This window comes from Chiloscyllium punctatum, chromosome 40 (assembly GCF_047496795.1).
Source record: "Chiloscyllium punctatum isolate Juve2018m chromosome 40, sChiPun1.3, whole genome shotgun sequence".
In the NCBI taxonomy this organism is placed as follows: domain Eukaryota; kingdom Metazoa; phylum Chordata; class Chondrichthyes; order Orectolobiformes; family Hemiscylliidae; genus Chiloscyllium; species Chiloscyllium punctatum.
Window position 1 is genome coordinate 17198490 of NC_092778.1, and position 24382 is coordinate 17222871.

General features: G+C 43.5%; 1 protein-coding gene across 2 annotated transcripts in view; it reads left to right on the top strand.

Annotated features, from left to right (window-relative positions):
- tex2l (testis expressed 2, like) overlaps window positions 1–24008 on the top strand; it is a 108647-nt gene extending 84639 nt beyond the window's left edge. For both annotated transcript variants that reach the window (XM_072559383.1, XM_072559382.1), the window contains exons 9-12: window positions 4817–4948; window positions 6045–6257; window positions 13571–13691; window positions 18709–24008. In XM_072559383.1, coding sequence (XP_072415484.1) covers window positions 4817–4948; window positions 6045–6257; window positions 13571–13691; window positions 18709–18846 — 604 coding nt within the window. In that variant the 3' untranslated portion in view covers window positions 18847–24008. The remainder of the gene's footprint in view (window positions 1–4816; window positions 4949–6044; window positions 6258–13570; window positions 13692–18708) is intronic.
- Window positions 24009–24382: the final 374 nt, after the last annotated feature.

Here is a 24382-nt window from a genome sequence, read left to right on the forward strand (position 1 = left end):
CAAAATCCCGAAGGGCATTGTTGGTCTATTTAGAGTATATGGACTGCAACAGCTCCAAAAGACAGCTCATCATCACCTTCTTGAGGGAGACAAGGGACGGGCAATAAGTGCGGACTCAGCCAACGAAACCCACATCTCACACCTTCATAAAAAAAACCACTCTGCAAGGATCCCAATACAAAGAATTTGGGCAATTGCCAACCTGTTGGCAAAGCTGTCTTCACTCTGCTCTCAGTCTGCAGGTCAGGTGGCATCATTCTGTTAGCACCTCCTTTCGTAAAGCACAAATGTGCTGCTCCTGGTTTACAGAGTAGTCAGAGAAATACCTCTACTAGATCAGAGATGGATAAGAGCTTCTTAACAAAGAACCAAGAACAAAGAAAATTTAGAGCCCAGGAACAGCCCTTCGGCCCTTCAAGCCTGAGATGATCCAAATCTACTGTCTAAACCTGTCGCCCAATCCTACTCATGCATCTGTCCAGATGCATCTTAAATGAATCTACCATGCCTGTCTCTACTACCTCTACTGGAAACGTGTTCCAGGCACCTACCACTCTCTGTGTAAAGTACTTGCCGCGTGTATCCCCCTTAAACTTTTCACTTCTCACCTTGAAAGCATGACCTCTCATTGTTGAATCCTCCAAAGCTTATCTCTATCTACCCAGTCTATACCTTTCATGATTTTATAGACCTTAATCAGGTCCCCCTTCAATCTCTTTTTTTCTAATGAAAACAATCTGAACCTACTCAACGTCTCTTCATAGCTAGCACCTTCCATACCAGGTAACATCCTCGTAACCCTTCTCTGCACCCTCTCCAAAGCATCCACGTCCTTTTGGTAATATGGCGACCAGAACTGTACAGAGTATTCTAAATGCAGCCGAACAAATGTGTTATACAATTTTAACATGACCTGCCAGCTCTTTTACTCAATACCCTGTCTGATGAAGGCAAGCATACCGTATGCCTTCTTGACCACTCTATCCACCTGTGCAGCAAACTTCAGGGTACAATGGACCTGAACTCCCAGATCTCTCTGCTCATCAACTTTTACTGAATAATTTGTTCTAGAATTAGCCTTCCCAAAATGCATCACCTCACATTCTACTGGATTGAACTCCATCTGCCACTTCTCAGCCTAACTCTCCATTCTATCTATATCCTCCTGTATTCTTTGACAGTTCCCTATGCTTTCTGCTACTCCACCATCTTCGTGTCATCTGCAAACTTGCTGATCATACCAACAGTGCCCTCTTCCAGATTGTTTATGTATATCACAAACAACAGTGGCCCCAGCTCTGATCCCTGTGGAACACCACTGGTCACCTTTCTCCATTTTGAGAAACTCCCTTCAACTACTACTCTCTGTCTCCTATTGCTCAACCAGTTCTTTATCCACCTAGTGAGAACACCCTGCACATCATGTGACTTCACTTTCTCCATTAGTTTATCATGGGGAACCTTATCAAATGCCTTACTAAAGTCTATGTATATGATATATACAGCCCTTCCTTCATCTATCAACTTGGTCACTTCCTCAAAGAGCTCTATTAAGTTGGCAAGGCACGACCTCCTCTGCACAAAACCATGTTGTCGATCATGGATAGACCCATTCTTTTCCAAATATAAATAGATTTTATCCCTCAGTACCTTCTCCAGCATCTTTCCCATGACTGACTTCAGGCTCACTGGTCTGTAGTTACCCGGAATATCCCTACTATCCTTCTTGTACAGGGAGACAACATGAGCAACCTTCCAGTCCTCTGGCACATCATTTGTGTTTTGGGATGCTACAAAGATATCTGTCAGAGCCCCAGCTATTTGCTCTCTTGCCTCCCTCAGCAACTTGGGGTAGATCCCCTCCGGTCCTGGGGATTTGTCCACCTTAATAACCTCTAACCTACCCAACACATCATAGCCACATCTTTATCAATGATTGCTTAACTATTTGAAACAGTGACTAAAGTCATATGTCATGAGAATGGAGGAGACTGAATGCTAAGTGGGCAGCTCTTAAATCTGCTTTAGGATTTACTTGCAGTAAGTCTGTGTTAGTTTGCAAATAGCTGTAATGTATTTTTTAAATTTTATTTTATATTTCTTTCACAAGGCCAGCATAGTGTTCTCCCTGACCAATGAGGGAGACACTGCACTGTTAGGGTTCCAGTAGAATCATAGAATCCCTCTAGTATGGAAGTAACTCTTCAATCCATTAGTCCACTCCAAAGCGCATCCAAAGAGCATCCCACCCAGACCCACCCCTCCCCCCGTACCCTTACCCTGTAACCCTGCATTTCCCATGGCTAATCCACCTAGTCTGCACATCTCTGGACACTACGGGTCAAGTTACCATGGTCAATCCACCTAACCTGCATATCTTTGGACTGTGGGATGAAACCAGAAGACCCAGAGGAAACCCACACAGACATGGGGAGAATGAGCAAACTGAAGGTTTGGTTCAAGTCTCACCTGATCCAGAGATCCATAGTAGCATCTCTGAGCAGGTTAATTGGAAAATATCTACCCATGGGAACCCAGTCCAAAGTGTTTGATGAGACTGTGACATATTGTTAACATGACTGGACCAGTAATCCAGAGGACAGGGGTCCCTACTCCAGCACCTAAGAGAATTTAAATTCAATTAATAAAATCCGCTAAGTGAAGGCACTTTCAGTAATGGTGACTGTGATAACTATCATTGCTCACTGCGAAACAGAAAGCCATCTGATACAACTTAAAAGGTTTCAGGAAAGATTTACAAGGATGACAATAGACAATAGATGCAGGAATAGACCATTCGGCCCTTCGAGCCAGCACCAAAGTTGGAGGATTTGAGCTACAGGGAGAGGCAAAACAGGCTGGGGCTGCTTTCCCTGGAGCATCAGAGACTGAGGGGTGACCTTATAGAGGTTTATAAAGTCATGATGGGCATAAATAGGATAAATAGCCAAGGTCGTTTCCCTGGGGTGGGGGAGTTTAGAACTAAAGGGCACAGATTTAGTGTGGGAGGGAAAAGATATAAAAGGGAACTAAGGGGCAACCTTTTCATGCAGAGGGTGGTGCATGTATGGAATGGGCTGCCAGAGGAAGTGGTGGAGGCTGGTACAATTGCTGCATAGAGGGATGCGGGTCAAATGCTGACAAGTGGGACTAGATTAGGCTAGGATATCTGGTCAGCATGGACGAGTTGGACTGATGGGTCTGTTTCTGTACTGTACATCTCTACAACTTCATGACTCTATGACCAATGTCCAGAAAGGGAATCTATCACGACGGTTGCAATGAACAACATAATAATTTATTGGGTGTTCTATGATTTAATAATATTTTTATTAAAAAATATATCAGCTGACTTACTGTGAGTGCTGCCATATGGGAGCTCATTATTCTACACATGATGTGCCATAGAAAGGTCTAGTGGCAGTATTCTATTGTCACTCTGGTACACAGCAACATTCACTCCATATTGAGGTGAGCCTATATAAGATGCATGACCTGACCAGCTGGTTAAGAGGCAACATCCTATGGGCACTTCTTGAAGCTATTGGGTACAATAAAAGGAATGCACAGCTGGATTCGGAGAAGCTGAGTGGTATTTTATACTCAATAAAGATTGAAAATTATGAGCACACAGACTGTGAGGCAAGCCCTTGTGTCTCTGTGGCAGTATCCTTACCTCTCAACCAGGAGGTCTGTGTTCAAGTTGTACTTGCTCCAAATGTGTGTCATAGCATATCCAAAAAGATTCATTGAACCCCTACAGTGTGGAAATAGGCCATTCGACCCGTAGAGTCTGCACTGGCCTTCCAAAGGACATTCCACCCACACCCTTTCCTATCCCTGTATTTCCTACGGCCAGTCTACCTCATCTACACAGTCCAGGAAACTGCAGGGCAATTTAGCGTGGCCAGTCTATCTAACCTGCACATCTTTACACTGTGGGAGGAAACTAAAGCATCCAGAGGAAACCCACATAGACACGGGGAGAATGTGCAAACTCTTTACAGTCACCTGAGGGTGGAGTCGAACCTGGGTCCCTGGTGCGGTAAGGCAGCAGTGCTAACCACTGAGCCACCGTGCCAGTTAGTAACAAAGCATCAGAGAGAAATTTCTGCACATGGGTTGTATGTAGTAGTTCTGCAAATTACTACATTCTTGACATTCAGACCTTCTGACCATTGGCCTTGGTTGTGCAAGGGCTTTGGGACCCTGGAGCAATCGTGCGACAATGACACAGAGCTGCTCCCCACTGGGCTTAAATAGTACAATGTGGGCAGAGTTAGTAGGGTGCAAGAAAAATTGAAAGAGAGGAGCGCATGTAGAGAATTGCCTTCCAATAATGTATCTGTGAGATTAGAGCATGGTATATCTCAGCTTATCATGTATGGTAGCAGTTAGTACAAAAACAGGGTCCAGAACCGAGGATGATTCCTGACATCGCTGTGCCCTGAACTGATCTGTCTTAAAACCAACCTCCAAACCACACAATAAGAGAATTGTCATGCCTTTGTGATCCATAAAGCTCCGCTTGCTTAAGCCTCAATGTGCAGCAAAGAGTATTCAACTGTGATTGTCATGTATAGGCGAGCTAAGGGCTCTGGGGAGATCACTTACTGAGAATAACTGGCACAGTCAGAGTGGATCACCATAACCTCTGGCAGTCTTCCTGGTGCTGATTCAGTTTAATTTGCATGCGAGGATGTTTCCAGCAGGAATTGAGAGAAGAAACTGGGCCTGCGAGGAAAGCAAGTCAGTAATGTGTTGGACCTAACAGCTGTCAATGTGAACGCTGTTTAGTGCCGTTTCTTTCCAACAGGCATAATCCCCGGACATTGGTGCTGGTGGACAGTGATGAGGAATCTTCAAGTGCTGGGTCTTCAGATGAAGAGGACGTGCCTTCAGCAGAACCACAAGGTGTCGAGAAACTCGGTTCGCCTGGTGCAGAGGGGTAATTGGGGATTTTCCTCATTATCTCGGAGATTTTTGTATGAAGGACCTCTGCGAATGTGTCGCGGTGCTCCTCAAACAACATGGGTCACCTTCTTGTGCTTTGTTTTAATAGAACCATTATAAGTTTAAAACACCAGATTACCTCGATTCCAGAGCATGGATGTTAATATCATTAGAAAGGCCATTAAATTTATATGTTCAAATGCTGGCTATCACCATTGACTCTCACATGGCAACAGGGCAGAAAGATCTGATCTAGTTATAGCCATAAGAATAACAAAGGCTTTACATTAACTGCATGAGCCCTTATTATTTTATACTTTAAGAATGTCATCTGTGCACAAGGTCATATTTCAGAAGGAATGGACTCTTGTGATTAAGATGATTGTGGAACTAGCTTCAGCCTCACCCCTGTGGACATCTCAACTGTTAGGGCTCACAAATCTTAACTTTAATCTGTCTCAATCTTCAAGAGTGGGAAATATATTTGCAAGAGGGATGTGTGAACAGGACCATAGAACCATAATACACAGAAGCCAAATAAGGCCATTCAGCCCATCAAGTCTGCTCTGTGATTCAATCAAGGTTCATGTGTTCCTCAACCCAATCTCCTGTCTTCTCCCCTTGACCCTCAATGCCCTTACTAATCAAGTACCTATCTATCGCTATCTTAATGATATTCAATGACTTGGCTTCCACAGCCTTCCGCAGCACTGAGTTCCACAGATTCCCCATCCTCTGGTTGAAGAAATTCCTCCTCATCCCAGTTCTAAGGATTCGTCCTTTTAATTCGAGGCTGTGCCCTCAGGTCATAGTCTGTCCTACTGGCGGAAACATCTTCTCCACGTCTGCTCTATCCAGGTCCCTCGGTATCCTGTAAGCTTCAGTCAGATTTCCCCTTATCCTTTTGAATTCCATCATCCTGTCCCCTCATTATTAGTTGTTGGGAAGGATTGGGAGCAGGACGGGATCTGAAGGGGAATTAACTGGAAGTTGTCAGGGGAGGGGGGATGATGTTTGGTGATGAACAAGTCACGGGAGATTGAGCAAACAAAATAAAACCCTTGTGAAACAAGACTTCCTTGTCCTTCCAGGTTTGCAGCAGGGAGCAGCACCAGCAGAAAGATTCTTCGCTTTGTGGATAAGATTGCCAAATCGAAATACTTTCAAAAAGCCACAGAGAATGAATTCATCAAGAAGAAAATAGAGGAGATGTCGAACACTCCACTTCTCCTGACTGTTGAGGTTCAGGAGCTGGCAGGAGTGCTGGCTGTCAACATTCCACCACCCCCTACCGATCGTATATGGTATGTCCCATCCTGTTGTATACTGTTCCAACAATGAATGTAAAGGAGAACAGAGTCTTTGTTCAGCAAAACAATAATTGGCAACAGTGAATGAATCACTCAATTACAGCCCACACCAGTCATACCTACCAGAGCAAGTCACAACAGTTTACATTGACAAATAAAGACTAGCACCAGTACTACCCCAAAAGCTATGAGGGATTCTACAAGCAAACCTGTTTATTAGAAACAGCGGTGTCACCTAGGTGGGCTGAAATGGCACTTTCTCACACAACAAATAGGGTGCAGAAATTATTTTTCAAGCCGAGCAGCCTTTTGATGCTGGTTGCAGCCATGCCACCTTTAGAAGTAAACTTTTTCCAACTGTCCTTTTCAACGTGGAACTGGTGAAGCAAGGCAACACAACAGGCACCACAACAATAAAGTTGTGTGGTATAGGGCCTTTAGCCTATTGTGCATCTCCCCTCTCCTAGATAGCATGTCTGAAACTTATCAGAGAGAAGTCGACAAGCCACTATCAGTCCTGTCTGATCTTCAAATCTCAGACTCTAGTCCAATGGTCAGTTTATCACTGTAACTCTTCAAAAACACCAAAACCCACATGTTTTACAGACATAGTCTTCACAGCCACACGTAATTTAATCCCTTTAGTTCCTAAACATATTGCACATCATTTTGCTTCCTGGCTTTATGATTGAGGCCTACTGTCCACGTGGATAGACCATCAATCTCCTGTCTCACGTCATTGCCCAGCCACAATTTCCTTATTTCTCTCCTCTAGCAATCAGAGAGCATCCATGTTGCCCTTTTTGTTTCAGCTGGTCAAATGGTAAAGCCATTCCTTTCCCTCCTTTCCTGACTACTTGGTTTGGCTTGTTGAGAAGTCCCATCTGAACTACCTCTCTTTTCCCTGTAGTACACGTGACCGAAAATGAAAGATTCATCAAGCAATGGTCAGTGTGAAGCTTGGCTTGTCCTCTGACCTCTGACCTCAGTCCAAGGTCAATAACTCAAATACTCCAGCAATGAAGCTTGACATCACCAGCCCCGATGATCAAAACAGGGGAAACACACAAATTAATTCTATTCCATATGCCTGACACAGAGGCAAATCGAAAAGATGTTTTATTCATGGCTCATGAATATTTAAAGAAAAGCTGAATCACTTCTCACACATTCAGTTGTTCTGTTGTGTATCCTGACTACAGGGATGACTAAACTGACAGGAAAGTGCCAGTTTTAAAATTCATTTGCTAATTGGCATCAAGAAATTGTATTGAAGAGTTAGTGGCTGCAAAACTCAATAACACCCTAAAAGCAAGGATTAAGATGAGTAAATTAATCCACAACCATTTTTACCAAAGCACTTGGAACTCACCACTAAACCTTTTAATTACTTTATTTTGCTTGCAAGCTGGCTTTTGTTACCTCAGAGTCATAGAATCATAGAAATGTACAGCACAGAAACATACCCTTCGGTCCAACACATCCATGCTGATCATTAATCTAGTCCCAATTGCCAGCATTTGGCCCATATCCCTCTGAACTCTTCCTATTCATGTACACGTCCAGATCTCTTTTAAATGTTGTAATTATACCAGCCTCCACCACTTCCTCTGGCAGCTCATTCCATACACGCACCACCCTCTGTGTGAAAAGGTTACCCCTTAGTTCCTTTTTAAATCTTTCACCTCTTACTTTAAGCCTATACCCTCTAGTTTTGGACTCCCCCACCCCACGGAAAATACCTTGACTATTCACCCTGTCCATGCCCCTCTTAATTGTATAAACCTCGATTAGGTCACGCCTCAGTCTCTGGCACAAATAGCCCCAGCCTCTCCCTGTAGCTCAAACCCTCCAATCCCGGCAACATCCTTGTAAATCTATCTCTAACTGCCCTCAAGCTGGATGGCCTGCTAAGCCACTTCACATCAGGGTGGGTCTGGAGTCACGTGTAAGACAGAGTAGGTAAGGATGGCAGAGTTTAGAGAACCAGGCCAGCCCTCATGATAATCAATGACAGTTAGCATCGTCAACATCACTAACAGCAGCTTTACGTTCCTGCCTTGTTAATCACATATATGTTTAACCAGCTGCAGTGGTGTCATTTGAACACATGGACCCAACCACTAACTTGAGCCTCAGGGTTATCTAATCCAGTGATTTGGCTACGACATTACCATCTCCCCCACCCTAGATTGGGTAACATCATGAGAGGTTAGCACCATTTAAAGTGGAGGTGCGTCTGGGCTTCAGTAAGTAATGGAACGGATTGAAGGATTACTGTGAGCTGGAAAAGTACTGACTGTTGGAAGAGAGAGTGGTCTCCAATATTGTCCACTGAGGATTGAGAAGGTGTAAAGGAGAAAAAATGTGCATATCTATATGGAATCAGAATGCCCACCAGATACTGTCTTTGAAAGCACTGGGAGCTGATAGCTGTGACAGTCAATGTCAGGGATCGAACTCAGGACTTAGATACATTTTTGATTTGGTTTATTATTATCACACCTGCCTAGGTACAGTGCAAGGTTTTGTTTTGCGTGCAGTACAGGCAGATCATACCACACAAAGGTCATAGGGTGACAGAACAGAGCGAGGAATACAAGGTTACTCCTGCAAAGGAGGTGCACAAAAAGCAAGGTCAACTTTAGATTTGAAAGTGCTGCAAGAAGCACATTGATCTCACATGAGTGGTCACAGTCAGGAAGGACATATTCAAATTCCATACATACCACAACCTCCCATGTTCAATTCATATCACAACCATCACCAATCGCAGCTGAACATTTTGAACCTCACGCTCACATAGTTAGTCCCCAAGTATACCTTGTACCCACAGCCTGTACATCACCTGAATGCCTGGCACCACTCTCACTGATACATGGGGCACCAGGCAGCAGCCAGCTGGGGACAGGGGTGGCAGATTCTCCTACACCCATGGAGGAGAGAGTACTTGCTACTGCTAGGGTGGTAATGACAGAAACAGTGACAGTAATGTTGAAACCACTGAAGATGATAGTTTACTTATCCTTGAGCCAGCTCCTCACAGGGCGGCACGGTGGCACAGTGGTTAGCACTGCTGCCTCACAGCGCCTGATACCCGGGTTCAATTCCCGCCTCAGGCGACTGACTGTGTGGAGTTTGCACATTCTCCCCGTGTCTGCGTGGGTTTCCTCCGGTTTCCTCCCACAGTCCAAAGATGTGCAGGTCAGGTGAATTGGCCATCCTAAATTGCCCGTAGTGTAGGTAAGGGGTAGATGTAGGGTTATGGGTGGGTTGCGCTTCGGCGGGGCGGTGTGGACTTGTTGGGCCGAAGGGCCTGTTTCCACACTGTAATCTAATCTAATCTAATTTCCACTTCCCAATCCCCAGATCTCTTCCCATACGTAAACTGCTCACTGTCTATATATTCATCCCATGCTTTAGACAGGACATCGCAGAACATATAGTAAGCAATCAGGCTGTTTCTGTCCAGTTCATGTCCATGTGTATGTACCCCTTCCCCCCAACACCTTCCTCATCTAAACCTGTCATTATTACCCTTTCACCCTGAGAGACCGGTCTGTAAACGGCCTCAATATGGAACACTTCAACCAGTCCTTGAGTGGCATGTTCCATATTCTAACCAATCTTCAGGTGAAGAAGATTCTTCAATGGGATTTCTTGGTGACTATCTTATGTTAATAGGCCCCTCTTCTCATCTCAGGATTAAGATTGTAAGGAAACTGACTTAATAACAGACTGGTGCCATGGGAGAATGATAGAGTTGGAAGCCAGGATATAGAGTCTGGAGCAGGGACAGAATGGTTTCACTCTTCCCAATATTGGAGGGGCTTCTGCTCTACCATTACTCAGGTCAACAGTTTGAGTGGATAATTAGTAGGCATTTGTTTCATGTTTTGCATGGTTTGATGCATAAAATTAACTTGTTGGTTGTTTTATGGTTTTCAGTTCATCATTGTGGACAAGAGGTGATTGCAAAAGGTCAATAATGCAAGGAAGGTAAAAAGTGAACTACCATTGAATGGGAAAGAGGGGTTTGTATTCACAAGTACTGCAGTCTGATCACTAGAAAGGGAATCTGCTGGTTCCCACATTCTCCTTTGCTTCCTGCTCCTTCTCAGCTTCTTGCCGTTTACCTTTGGGTCAGAACTGTGCCCCCTGATGTTGTGGGTATACAAGAGATTGTAAACTATATAAGTTGTGCAAGTTGTATAAGTCATCGGTGAGACTGCACTTGGAATATTGTGTACAGTTTTGGTCACCCTGTTATAGGAAAGACATAGTTAAACTGGAAAGAGTGTAAAGAAGATTTACAAGGATGTTTCCAGGTCTAGTAGGCCTGAGTTATAGGGAGAGGTTGACCAGGATAGGACTTCATTCCTTGGAACGTAGGAAAATGAGGGGTGACCTTATTGAGGTATATAAAATCATGGGGGGGCATAGACAGCATGAACGCATATGGTCCTTTTTACTAGGGATGAGGAATTGAAAACTAAAGAGTTTAAGGTGAGAGGGGAAGGATTTAAGAAGGGCCTGAGGGGCAACTTCTTCACACAGAGAGTAGCGCGTATATTCAGTGGGTTGCCAGAGAAAGTGGTTGAGGCAGGTACAACAGCAATAGTTTAAAAGTATTTGGATAGGTACATGAATGGGAAGGATATAGAGGCATATGGACCAAGTGTAGGCAATTGGAACTAGCTGAGTGGGCACCATGGTCAGCATGGACCACTTTGGGCTGAAGGGCCTGTTTCCGTGCTGTATTACTCTATGACTCCATGACTTAATAAGTGTTGGAGCATGCTACAAGTATACAAATGCTAGGCAAATCACCATCTTCAATTAAGGCTTACTTTAATCATGATGGTTCATTACCATTGCTGAATCCCCAATATCAACATCCTGGGGGTTACCATTGACAGAAACCAGACTTGCCACATAAATACTGTGCCTCCAACAATAAGTCAGGGACTACGAATCTGCAGTGGGTAACTCATCTCCTGACTCCCCAAAGCTTGTCTCTAATCCCAAGGACTGCAGCAGTCTGCAAAGACTCAGGGTTCAGATCCACATTCGCTGACAACACTGGACATGTCTCCTCACACACATGCTCAGTAAAGGTACAGTTCCTGGAGTAAAGGTACAGTTAACCCTTTACTTCACAAGGAATAGCTTCGTTTTAGTGCAAGCAGTCATCTTGGAACCATTTCAACCCCGAACTGTCTGCTAATCTCCTCCATATAGTTACAGGTTGGCCATTAGATGGCCAACAAGCACAAGCTGAGGTAACAGGGAGCCCCAATGAGTGACCCATTGAACAGGAGAACTCACCACCTTGAATGAGCCATTCCCATAGTTTCCAATCACCCAGAAAAAGCTTTGAACAATGCTACAGGTGGCAGTTCCCTGGAAAATGTCAAATATGTCCTTATGCTGAAGTTGTGTTTTAAACCCTGAATCTTTCAGGGAAGGTCAATAAATCATTAAGCACCTTCAATTGAAAGTGACTGGGTACTAGCTGCAGCTCTCTTGTGCTGGGCATCAATATGCCTACAGCAACTGTGTGCTGTCAAATGGAATGGGTAAAATGAATTGAAACGGACTGACCTTGCAATGAAAAGGCTCGATAGAAACATTAAATAGTAGTGCCCACATTTATCGAGTCAAAGACATAATTTAAAAAGCAAGCAGTCAGTTTGGGTCAGGCTGTGATTGTACAGCCAGTTTCAGGAATGAAAACAATTCGTAAAATGAAATTAGCACATTGAGAAATTGCACTTAAAAATTGATTTGGTTTCAAATTGGTCTGAATTTATGAAAAACGAAAAGCTGAATAAAATACGAAATACGAACAAATCCTTAAAGCTTTCAATTCTTACTTTAGAATATTATTTACATGGTGATATATTGAGAAGTGTGGCTGTACAAAGGGATCTGTGTGTCCTTGCACACCAGTCACTGAATGTAGACAGGCAAGCAGTTAGGAAAGCAAATGGTGTGTTGGTCTTCGTTGCAAGAGGATTTGAGTTCAGAAATAGGGATATCTTACTACAGTTTATCAGGGTTTTGTTGAGACTACACCTGGAGTATTGTGTGCAGCTTTGGTCTCCTTATCTAAGAAAGCATATACTCATCAGAGAGAGAATGCAACAAAGGTTCACTAGACTGATACCAGGGATGGCAGGACTATCCAAGGAGCAGAATTGGTTCAGCTGGTTATGCAGTCACTAGAGTTTAGAAGGATGAGAGCTGATCTGATGAAAACAAATAAAATTCTAACAGGGCTGGACAGACTGGATGCAGTGTGGATGTCTCCCCTGATTAGGGTGTTTCGAACCAGGGGATCATAATCTCGGAATACAGGGTAGAGTATTTGGGACTGAGGTAAGGGAAGATGCCTTCATTCAAAGGGTAATGAACCTGTCACATTGTCTACCACAGAAAGCTGTGGAGGCCAGATTGCTGGGTATACTGTATTCAAGAGACAGATAAGCACTTTTTAAGATGTTAGGGACAAAGCCAGAATTGAGCAAACATGAATCATATTGAATGGCGGAGCAGGCTTAACAGGCTGAATAGCCTCCTGCTCCCAGTTTCCATTTGTTTCTATGACATGGGTGCTATCCATGGAGAGGCCTATAGAAAATATATGCCCTGAATGGTCTCCAAGAAAGCTGAGAACACAGTTGAAGATTGATGTGAGCATTGCAAGAGATTGGGAGGGAGAGAAGTAGAATGTTAAAAATAGCCTGTTAATGGGTAGAATGAAAGACTCAGAGGAATGTACGGTAAAAGGGGTCAAGCATATTATGGTAATGTTGCAGTGCATTGCCCATGATAACCTGTAACTGGAACTCAACAGAGAAAGGTTCTGATGAAGCATGCAAAAGTCGATATTGTCAATAGCGTAACCAGTGTTGAGAGTGTGGCGCTGGAAAAGGACAGCCACTCAGCATCCGAGGAGTAAGAGAATCGACATTTCAGGCATAAGCCCTTCATCAGGAAGCCATTCCTGATGAAGAGCTTGTGCCCAAAACATCAATCTCCTACTCCTCTGGTGCTGTGCTTTTTCAGCACCATACTCTCAACTCTGATCTGCAGCATCTGCCGTCCTCACTTTCTCCAAATAGTGTAACCAGCCAATAAATACTTATTAATTTGTAGTGGCATGGTTTCCAGCTTTCATTAAACATGCAGTCCCCAGTCCTGATATTCATATTACTGGTAGAACGATATTCTAAAACAGGGATTGAGTAATCTGGCAGGACAGAAGCTTGTGAATACTGCGTGACATGTTTTAATATCATTAGGTACAGCTTCCGGACTCCACCCCGACTGGAATTTAAGGTACGGCCCAAGCTGGGTGAGCGGGAAGTCACCTTCACACATGTGACTGAGTGGATTGAGAAGAAATTACAGCATGAATTCCAGGTAGGAAATGAACAAACGAAAGGACATGTCCGTCTGGTAAAAGAATCCTGACATTTTAAGAGCCTGAGAGTGAAGTGACCTCTGTAATTATATAATCACTGCAATCTTGCAGCAAGAAAGTAACCATTCAGTACATCTCATCAATGCCTGTTCGAGGAAACAGTCATCGACCGCATTCGGCGTCTTCACCCTTTCCTCAAACTTTAAATTAGTTGCTCCTTTTCATATATTAGTATTTATATTCATTTCAAACCCGTACAGTTTGTGCAATGTTTGACCTAACCATCACCTCTGAGAAAAACACATTCTGCTAAATGTTTATCTTTGCACTTTTGTTGATGACATAATGATTTTGACCTTTGTACTGTTTGATAAATAATCCTACTGCCAGGAATGATTGTTATTGATGGTCCTAAATTCAAGGATGATGTCCACTCAGGGTCATGGGCTTCTGCCATCAGTGTCCACATGATTGGAAAGAACAGGCCTTGAGCTGCAGATCTTGGAGAACATGGTGCTGGTGAGGTTTGAAAGGCACAGGATTTACTTCCCTTTCCTTTGCCTTCTCTGCCTCATTATTAAGACACTGTTGATAATGCAGCTCACTCATTAAGTTCGCACGGTCTGAACAATTGGCAGCAGCTCCTCCCAGTCAGTAACGCCCGCGCTTTGAGGAGACCCTCACAGCATCTTTGCAGGACTTGATTTTGATGTCCTCTCCTGGAACACTGACCAGTTGAACATGGAGCTGGTGGGGGAGATGTTGTGGCCATCTAAACATAGTTTCTCATCAATCGCAGTTGATTTCGCGGGAGGCGTACCTGATGCTTTGAACAGAACTTTCAGCAATGAAAACACCTGGAACAAACAATCGCTCTTGAGGTTTTTACCCTCCAGGCCAAATGAGCTTCTGAATTCGGAGCAGGAGTAGGCCATTCAGCCCTTTGATCCTGCTCCACCTTGTGGCTAATTTGACTATAACCTCCATCCTACATTCCCTCATGTCCCATTTGTCGTGAATGTAACAAGGTAAAAACAATGACTGCAGATGCTGAAAACCAAATACTGGATTAGTGGTGCTGGAAGAGCACAGCAGTTCAGGCAGCATCCAACGAGCAGCGATGCTGCCTGAACTGCTGTGCTCTTCCAGCACCACTAATCCAGTGAATGTAACAAGGTCAGCCAGCTGGACCTCATAGAATATGAGCTTGGGATTAACCTGGTCCAGTCAGGGAGCCCTCTCTGACAGATATAAACAGGAGTGCCAGAGGTTCTGCTCACTGTGAGATCTGGCTTTGAGGGAGCTGGATCAGTGCCATGTACTGTGCACATATAAATAAAGGGGTGACTTGATGATGGGTCATCACCCTCTGTAGAGTTATTTCACACATTGAATCACTTGTTCCTCATCAATCTATCTACTTTGGCCTTAAAACTGATGAATGCTTCTGTCCCCACGTTCTCTGGATAAGAAAGTTCCAAATGTTCTCAACCCATCTGAGAGAAAAAGATTCACTTTATCTCCATATGAAATGAGATATCTCTTATTTTTAAACTTTGTCCCCTAGTTACAGTGTTGCCAATAAAAGTAAGCAATCTTTCAGTACACATACTGTGCAATCCTCTTGTCTCAATAAGATCACCTTTTATTCTGCTAAATGCCAATGGGTGCAGAGCTGACCTGTCCAAACGTTCCCCCCAAGTTTCACCCCGTGTGAGGTATCAGTTGAGGGGACATTCTTTGTACTGCTTCTGATGCATTTACATTCTTACTCAAATCAGGAGACCAAAACCTGCACACAGTTCTCAAGATGAGGCAAGTGGATTTGTTCATTTTGTGATTATGGGTAGCATGGACTGGTTGGACCAAAGGGTCTGTTTCCGTGCTGTACGACTCTATGTGGTCTCACATCTGTCCCTCCTTTTATGTTTCGGTTCCCTTCTAATAATTGACAATTGACTTCCAAATGACTTGCTGTACCTGCAAGCTAACACTATATCATTCATGTACCAGGACACGTAGCCCCTCCTGTGCCTCAGTCTCCATGTGAATAATGTACAATTTTTCTATTCTTCCTGCCAAAATGCACAAGTTCACATTTTTTTCTAGGTTATAAGTTAGCTGCCCAAATTTTGCCCTCTCACTGAACCTATCCATATCCCTTTGTAGGTTCTTCACAATTTACTTCACTCCCTCTTACCATCATCAGCTAATTTTGCAACATACATTTGCTCCCATTGCCTGAGTTACTGATTGAAATTGTAGCTGTTTGAGGATTCAGTGTTGATCTCTGTGGCATTCCACTGCTTACAGTTTGCCAACCCAAAAATGACCTATTTATGTCTATTTTCAGTTCCCTGTTAGTGAACTTAATCCTCTATTAAATATTATTTACCCTGTACACTATGGGTTCTTATTTTGCACAGTCATCTTTAATATGGCTTTCTGCAAATCGAAGTACAGCCCACCCACAGGTTCCCCTTTATCCAAATTCCTTGTTACTTGCTCAAGAAATTCCAATAAGTTAATCAAACACACTTTCCCTTTCGCAAAACCATGTTGATTCTGCCTGATTGCAATGAGATTTTCTACGTGTCCAACTATATCCTCCTTTAAAAAAGATTCTAGCATCTTTCCTGCGTCACTTGTTAAGCTAACTAGCCTGTGGTTTCCTGCTTTGTGTCTCCTTCCTTTCTTGAATAAATGTGCTATTTTCTACTCCAATAGGACATTTTTAGAAACTATTTACTAATATCTTGCAGCAGTCCCTTGTTGTCATGGAATAAATTCCATCGTGACCTGCGGATTTGTCAGCTTTGGTTCTAATAGTTTTCTGAGTGCTCTTTTCCTGGTGAATATAGTTATTTTAAATTCTCCTTCTCTTTCAATGCCTGATTCACACTCAATTCTTGTGTATTATTTGTATCCTCTTTAGTGACATAAAAGATCTGCTCAATTCATCTGCCATTTCCTTATTTTCCATTTATAATTTGCTTGACTCATTTTCTCAAGAAGCAAACCCCACTTTATTTATTCTTTTCCTTTTAGAATGCTTTAAGAAACTCTCACTCGTTATTTTTAGTTAGCTTTCTATTGTCCTCTAATTTCTCCTTCTGCATTCTTTTACCCTTTTTTTGTTGCATACATATTGTCTCAGTTTTGGTTTGTCATTTTTCAGAATTATGAGCTTTTTCCTTCAACTTAGTGCTGTGTTTTAAACTTCCTGAGTTAGCCAGGATGGTGCGTCTTCCTTTGGAATCCTTCTTCCTCATCGGAATTTTATGAATCAGCTGAAATATCTCCTTAAATGTCTGCCACTGCACCTTACCTGACCTATCCTTTAACCAGTTTGTTCCATCTTCGTACCTTCTTAATTCCCCTTATTTGCAATTAAAATATTAGTCTTAGGTTAACACTGCTCAAACTGATTGCAGAATTCAATTATATTATGATCACTGTTACCTAAGGACACTTTTACTGTAAGGTCATAAACCTTGTCACATTGAATACCTTATCTAGCTCACTGGTTGGCTCAAGAGTATGCTGCTGTCAGAACCTAACCTGAAAATACTCCATGAACATATCACCCAGGTTACTTTTTGTGTTATAATTTGTCCAATCTAAATATAGATTAAAATCACTCACAGTGATCACTGTATCTTTCTGACAAACCCCCACTATTTCTTCCTATTTACACTGTTCTACAATATAATTACTGTTAAGGGGGCTATGTGCCATTCCTCATCTCTACCCAAACTAGTGCGACATTTTGATCTCCAAAGCAAAGGCCATCTCTCTCCATTCTATCCCTCCATCTTTTCCTAGAACAAAAAGAACAAAACACAGTACAGCACAGGAACAGGCCCTTCGGCCCTCCAAGCCTGCGCCGTTACAGTTTGCCCTTCAGTGCTAAAATTGGCTTCACTTACAGGATCCATATCCCTCTATTCCCTTCCTGTTGAGGTGTTTGTTCAGGTGCTTCTTAAACGCTGCTATTGTGTCTGCTTCCACCCCCTCCTCTGGCAGCACGTTCCAGGCACTCACCACCCTTTGTGTGAAACACTTGCCTCGCGCAGCTCTTTTAAACTGTCGCCCCCTCCGCACCTTGAACCTGTGTCCCTTAATAACTGACCCCCTCCACCTTGGGAAAAAGGCTCATACTTTCCACTCTATCCATGCCATTCACAATCTTAGAAACTTCTATCAGGTTGCCCCTCAGCCTCCTGCATTCCAGTGAAAACAAACCCAGTCTATCCAACGTATCCTAGCTTCCTGTCCTTCCTAATGTCTTGTACCTTTGAATATTCAGGAGAGCAATTAGGCCTAATTACATTTACTCAGGCCACTCCTGAATTACTGTATCCTTTCTTCATCCCTTCACTGATTCAATTTAATTTTGAGTGCTGTTACATCTTGGAACATAGAACATAGAACAGTACAGCATAGGAGCAGGCCCTTTGGCCCACAATTTTGTGCCAAACATGACGCCATTGGTCCGTATCCCTCCATTCCTTGCATATTCAGATGCTTATCTAAAAGCCCCTTAAATGCCCCTATCATATCTGCCTCCACCACCATCAGTGGCAGCATATTACAGATTCCTACCATTTGCCCCTCACATCTCCTTTGAACATTCCCCCTCTCACCTTAAATATACATTAGGCATTTCAACCTTGGGAAAAAGATCCTGATTGTTGACCCTATCCATGCATCTCATAATTTTACAGACTTCTATCAAGTCTCCCCTCAGCATCAACTGCTCCAGAGAAAACAACCTGAGATTTTTCTAGCTCCTCCTTATTGGTCATACCCTCTAATCTGGGCAGCATCCTGGTTAACCTCTTCTGCACCTTCTCCAAATCCTCCATCTTGAGGATTATTTAAAGTTCGGCTCTGATGAACCAAAGATTTTCTCTGGCCTGAGATATATTACTGAGATGTGTTTAGTGGTAAAAGCAATGACCATGAATTAAAGCCTGTTTCTTGGAATCCTAATCCAATGTTTTTCAATTACAGAAAGTCTTTGTGATGCCAAACATGGATGACATCTATATTCCCATCATGCACTCTGGCCTTGATAAACCAGATCGGTCCAAGCGAACTCCAGAGGAAGTCCCCACCAAAGTCTCCTTTGATTCTACAGACAGATTCTAAGAACTGATTCTTGGAAATGGCTGAAAACTTTCAGGAACGATATCTGCTACTGAAGTCTGCCAAAAAGTATCATCTCCAGCCACTACTTCAAAAGTACAAGTGGAAGACCCAAGCTGACTGAACTGACTCCTTTTTATGATTTTGGTGCATCTTCCTTATCCATGATTTTGCTCTGTATCTGCAAATGTTATCTCCAAATGGAAGCCTCCAGATGCACTGGGAAGTACCATGTGGAGAATTAGCACTTGTAGCATCACATTTATCCTGGTGTGGTGCAGTGGCTCAGTGATTAGCGCTGCTGCCTCACAGCACCAGGGGCCCAGGTTTGATTCCACCCTTGGGTGATTGTCTGTGTGGAGTTTGATCATTCTCCCTGTGTCTGTGTGGATTTGCTCTGGTGTCCTCTGACCGCCCAAAGATGTGCAGGTTAGGTGGATTAGCCATACTAATTTGCCCGTAGTGTCTAGGGCTGGGTGGATTGGCCATAGGAAATCCAGGAATAGAGTTGGGTCTGGGTGGGATGCTCTTCAGTAGGTCAGTGTGGACCTACTGTTGGAATTCCATAACTATCACTGTGCATTTTCTGACCTGAAATCTCTCCCATTTGCTCTCCCTGATTTGCACCAGCAGCCCAGTACATGTGTACCTGAAAAACCCTTCAGTTCTAACCTCAGGAGTCCGTTATCTCATGTGTCTTGATAAGTAGTGAACACTGAGTAGCTGTTTTACAGATTGCACTGTTCACATTATGACAGTGACTGCAAAGGGGCTTCATTCATTGTAAAGCATTTTGGGACATCTAGAGGGCAAGATGGGTAATTGCAAGAGTTTCTTTCTCATTTAACTTCCCGACTCTTGTCACCATTGAACACACACAGACACACACAGACACACACACAGTAGAGCAAGGATGATGAACACTCGAATGTTGAACCTGTCGTAGCCTGAAGGTTTTACCATCACCATTTCGGAATCGTTGCCAAGAATTGCTATTTTTGGTTGCTGCAGTCCCAAACCTATTTATCTTTCAATTAATGCCACTGAATGTTTCCAAACATGGAAAAGGGGAAGTGTTATTGGTTAAAATCCATCAACGCGACTGAAATTTTATTGCCAAAATTAAGAGTTTTCAGAGGAGTTTATATTGATTGCAATGATCTTTCTTCTCCAGAACAAAATTAGACAAAATTTTAAAAATCTTTTCCTTTCACTCGACTGAATTCTGGCTGCTTTTGGAGGGGATAAATCTGTCCATTTTATCTGTCACTTTGTAATATTAAAATCCACGGTTTGGCAAGTGCACTGTACAATCTGGCTCAGCAAGGGTTAAAACTGTCTGCCAATGGCAGTGGGTGACCATACAGTCAGAGAGATCCACAGAACAGCAAAAGGCCCTTCAGCCCATCATGTTCTGGCTGGTCCACAACAAACTCCTAACTATTCTAATCCCAGTTTCCAGCACTTGGCCCATAGCTGTGAATGCCTTGGCATCCCAAGTTAACACCTAATTACTTCTTCAATGTTACAAAGGTTTCCATCTCTATCACCCCAACAGGCAGTGAGTTTCAGATTCCAGCCACCCTCTGGGTGAAAAAGTTATCCTCACATTCCCTCTAAACCTCTGCTTCTTACCTTCAATCTATGCTCCATGGCCATTGTCCATCAAGGGGAGTAGTTTCTTTCTGTCTACCCTATCTATACCTCTCGTAATTTTATACACCTCAATCATGTCCCCTCTCAATCTCCTCTGCTTTAAGGAAAATAATCCGGTCTGCCCAATCTCTCCTCATTACGCAGAGAGGGGTAAGGGTGTGGAATATCCTACCTTACCTGCTAATGTAGTCAACTCAGCCACATTAGGGAAATGTAAACAATCCTTAGATAAGCACATGGATGATTTTGGGATAGTGTAGTGGGACAAGCTGAGAATAGTTCACAGGTTGGCGCAACATCGAGGGCCGAAGGGCCTGTTCTGCGCTGTATTGTTCTGTGTTCTATGTTCTATTACTAAAACTCTTCAACACAGGCAACATCCTGGTAAATCTCCTCTGCACGCTCTTCAGTTCAATCACATCCCTCCTATAATGTGGATTCCAAAACTGTACACAATACACTCAAGCTGACCCAGCTGACATTTTGTACAGTTCCAGCATAACGTTCCTACTTTTAAATTCTCTGCCTCAGCTAATAAAGGCAAGTATACCATATGCTTCTTAACCTCTTTGTCTATCTGTCCCATTAATTTGACTAAAGACAAAAAAAAAACTGCAGATGCTGGAATCCAAAGTAGACAGGCAGAAGGCTGGAAGAACACAGCAAGCCAGGCAGCATCAGGAGGTGCAGAAGTCAATGTTTCAGGTATAACCTTCTTCAGGACTGGGGTAGAGGTAGGGTGAGCTGCAGGGAAAGGGGGGTGGGTTTTGGGTGAGGAGAGGGGCAGAGTGATGAGGTCGTTTTAAGCACACCAAGGTCCCTCTGATCACGATGCTTCCCAGGGTCCCACCATTCATCATGCAGTTCCTTGCCTTGTTTGTCCTGTCCAAGTGCATCACCTCCAGAGTGAATTCCATTCCCATTTGTCCAGTGTGAATTCCAGCACAGATACCAGGCACGCGGAAGCAATGAAAATCTTAGACACCCAGAAACCACATCCTGGTCAGAAGGTATGTGACCATGCTAGACCGGGTTGCAGGAGAATTCCAATCTGCTCATGATTTAGATTTTTCTTCCTTGTGAGGCCAGAAAAGTCCTGAGTGCTCCTCTGGATCCCACAAGGGAAATGAGAGTCTCTCTTGTGTGGACCCAGAATAGCCCATGTCATGTTACTTGCCAAACCGCTGACCTCTCCTGAACCCCATCTTCCCCTACCCTGGATCCACTTAAGACTCAGAGGCTGTTTATAGTTAAGGATATACAAGCAGAGGATTATTTTTATTCTTTCATGGGATGTGGGCATCACTGGCTGGGTTAGCATTAGTTAACCGTCCCTAATTGCCCTGGAGAAGGTGGGACCACTTCGCAAACTGATCTTGATGTGTAGGTTAGGTGGGTTAGCAGTTTTACAAGGATGGGGAGGAGGCTGGGTCTGGGTGGGGTGCTCTTGGAGGGTCAGTGGGGACTCGATGGGCTGAATGGCCTGCTTCCACACTGTAGGGAGTCAATGATGCCATGATTTCTGTGAGTTGGGTGAGGTTGCAGCCTTTACTTCCTAGAAGAAGGGTATTGCTCTTCAGGCACACTTCAGACCCAAGTGCCTGCTCTTTAGCCACCCAGGGCTGTAGAGGGACGGAGTTGGGAATGGGACAACGGAACCTCCTCCATGTGTCTTGCTTTGACAGATCCTGCAGGCAGGGGACTGTTGAGGTGGTTCTTTGACTTGGGCCTTTGTTTTGTATTTACGTCCATGCCAGGTTGCCCTTGGCGACGGAGCAGTGCCAATACCCTTGAGACATTCCTGACTGGTGGACACCACAATAGCTGGAGTGTATCATCTTCCCCAAGGCTTTTATTTAACATTAATTTGCTGTTTCCTTTTTACTGTTTTGTTGTTATTGTTTTATTATGGTTCTCCTTTAGGAAACTGTCAACCAAATAATTCATGTATTTGCCCATTATTTGCCCAAAAGAGTATATTAATGGAACCTTCAGGACACTGGATGTCGCTTAGACAGGAGACAGATAACTGCACAGTAGCTCAGTGGTTAGCACTGCTGCCTCACAGTGCCAGGGACCTGGGTTTGATTCCAGCCTCGGGCGACTGTCTGGGTGGGTTTGTTCTGGATGCTCCCACAATCCAAAGATGTGCAAATTAGGTGGATTGGCCATGCTAAATTGCCCACAGTGTCCAGGGATGTGTAGATTAGGTTGCACTCAACAGGGGTAAATGTAGAGCAATACGGGAGGGGAATGGATCTGGGTGGGTTACTCTTCGGAGGGTTGGTGTGGACTTGTTGGGCCAAAGGGCCTGTCTCCACATTGTATGGACTCTATGATTCAGTCAAATATTAAGCAGAAAATTGGCATCTGAGATTTACTACATTGTCTGGCTTCAGATTAAATTAACAAAGTTCTGTCTTTTCCCACCCAATCTTTCCTGGTGTCTAACATCAACTGAGCCACTTCCAGACAATTTGAACATGTCCCTAGGCTGTTCTCCCAGAATGGAGTTGAACGTGCCACCCAAACTTCCCTCCCTTGTTCCTCATCCATCTTTTTATGTCACAAAATGGTGCAACATTTTTACAGATTGGGATTTGGGAATCCAGGAGCAATTTACTTAAGTAGGCTGAAAATAGGAGGAACTCGTCTCTCCCATTCAGATTCACTGCAGTCCCTAAAGCCCAGAGAATATCAGGACACCTCAGTAAGAGCAGAGACTGTGAGGCCTCAGCTATTTGCATGGATTCTGCTGGAATAATCCCAAAGCATTACCTGTAGCCAAGAGCTTGGAATTTTTCCCAGCAGAACCTATGAATCACGGCCTTAGTAAAGGAAATTGGTTCCCAATAAATCCAGCCACAAAATTTGTCCTGCCACCCTCCCAGCTCAGTGCACTCTAAGATCTACTTGGCTGCACACATTTCTACTTCACCAGAGAATTTTTTTAAAAACCATTCTGAGAGCAGGGATGCAAACGTAGCAGAGCAGTTTGTGCTCTGACAAAACAGCTCAAGTTAAGATGAGCTTAGATTTGGCGGTGGAATTTGCACTGAGTCTCAGCTCCTGCGCAAAAATGAAAAATGACTCTGCCAGAGAGTCAGGGTGTGGAAGTTTTTTTAATAGAAATGGGGTTGTCCACTCTTGTAACTATTTATAAGGCGTTATTGGGCAGCTTTGACCGATATGAAGGATAGAAATGTGATCTGGTAAAGTCTTCGCGTTTTTGGTACAACCCTGAAAGCACTTTCCTCCTTTTGTTAATGCATGTTACAGTATTTGTACAGAGAAAAGTTTTGCCTATTTATCATGCCCTCTTTATGATGGTTTGAGAATAACAAGCCACTGTGTTCAGTGCAATAAGCCATTGATACAATGATGGTGTTTTCTTAAGAATTCTCTTTGTATTAATTATCTGTCGCCAGGCAATACTTGTGTAAGGAAAGATGGCTGTTAGAGTTGCATGTGTTGTTCTTTTCTTAAAATAAATCAAAACCATCCAGCTTTCCGTGCAAACTGTGCATTTCAAAAGTTCCGTGCTTGGTGTGAGAGGAAGCTTATTTGCTGGAGTTATTGCTGCCTTACAGATTTCACAGTTCCGTATCCTGTCTTCCTGTATGAACCTCTCAATATCGTTCTAACCAGGGCACTGGCTATTTCAATCCATTCTATTAACGTTTCCACTTTATTACAGAAGCACTTTCATAGGGGGAAGTACCTTAGACATACACAGCAAGTATTGATGATTATAATGACGTTTATTGCAAATGACAGACTCATTTCATCGGAGACAAACACAGACATTGCTGGAGAAACTCAGCAGGTCTGGCAGCATTTGTGGAGAGAAAGCAGAGTTAATGTTTCGGGTTCGGTCACCCTT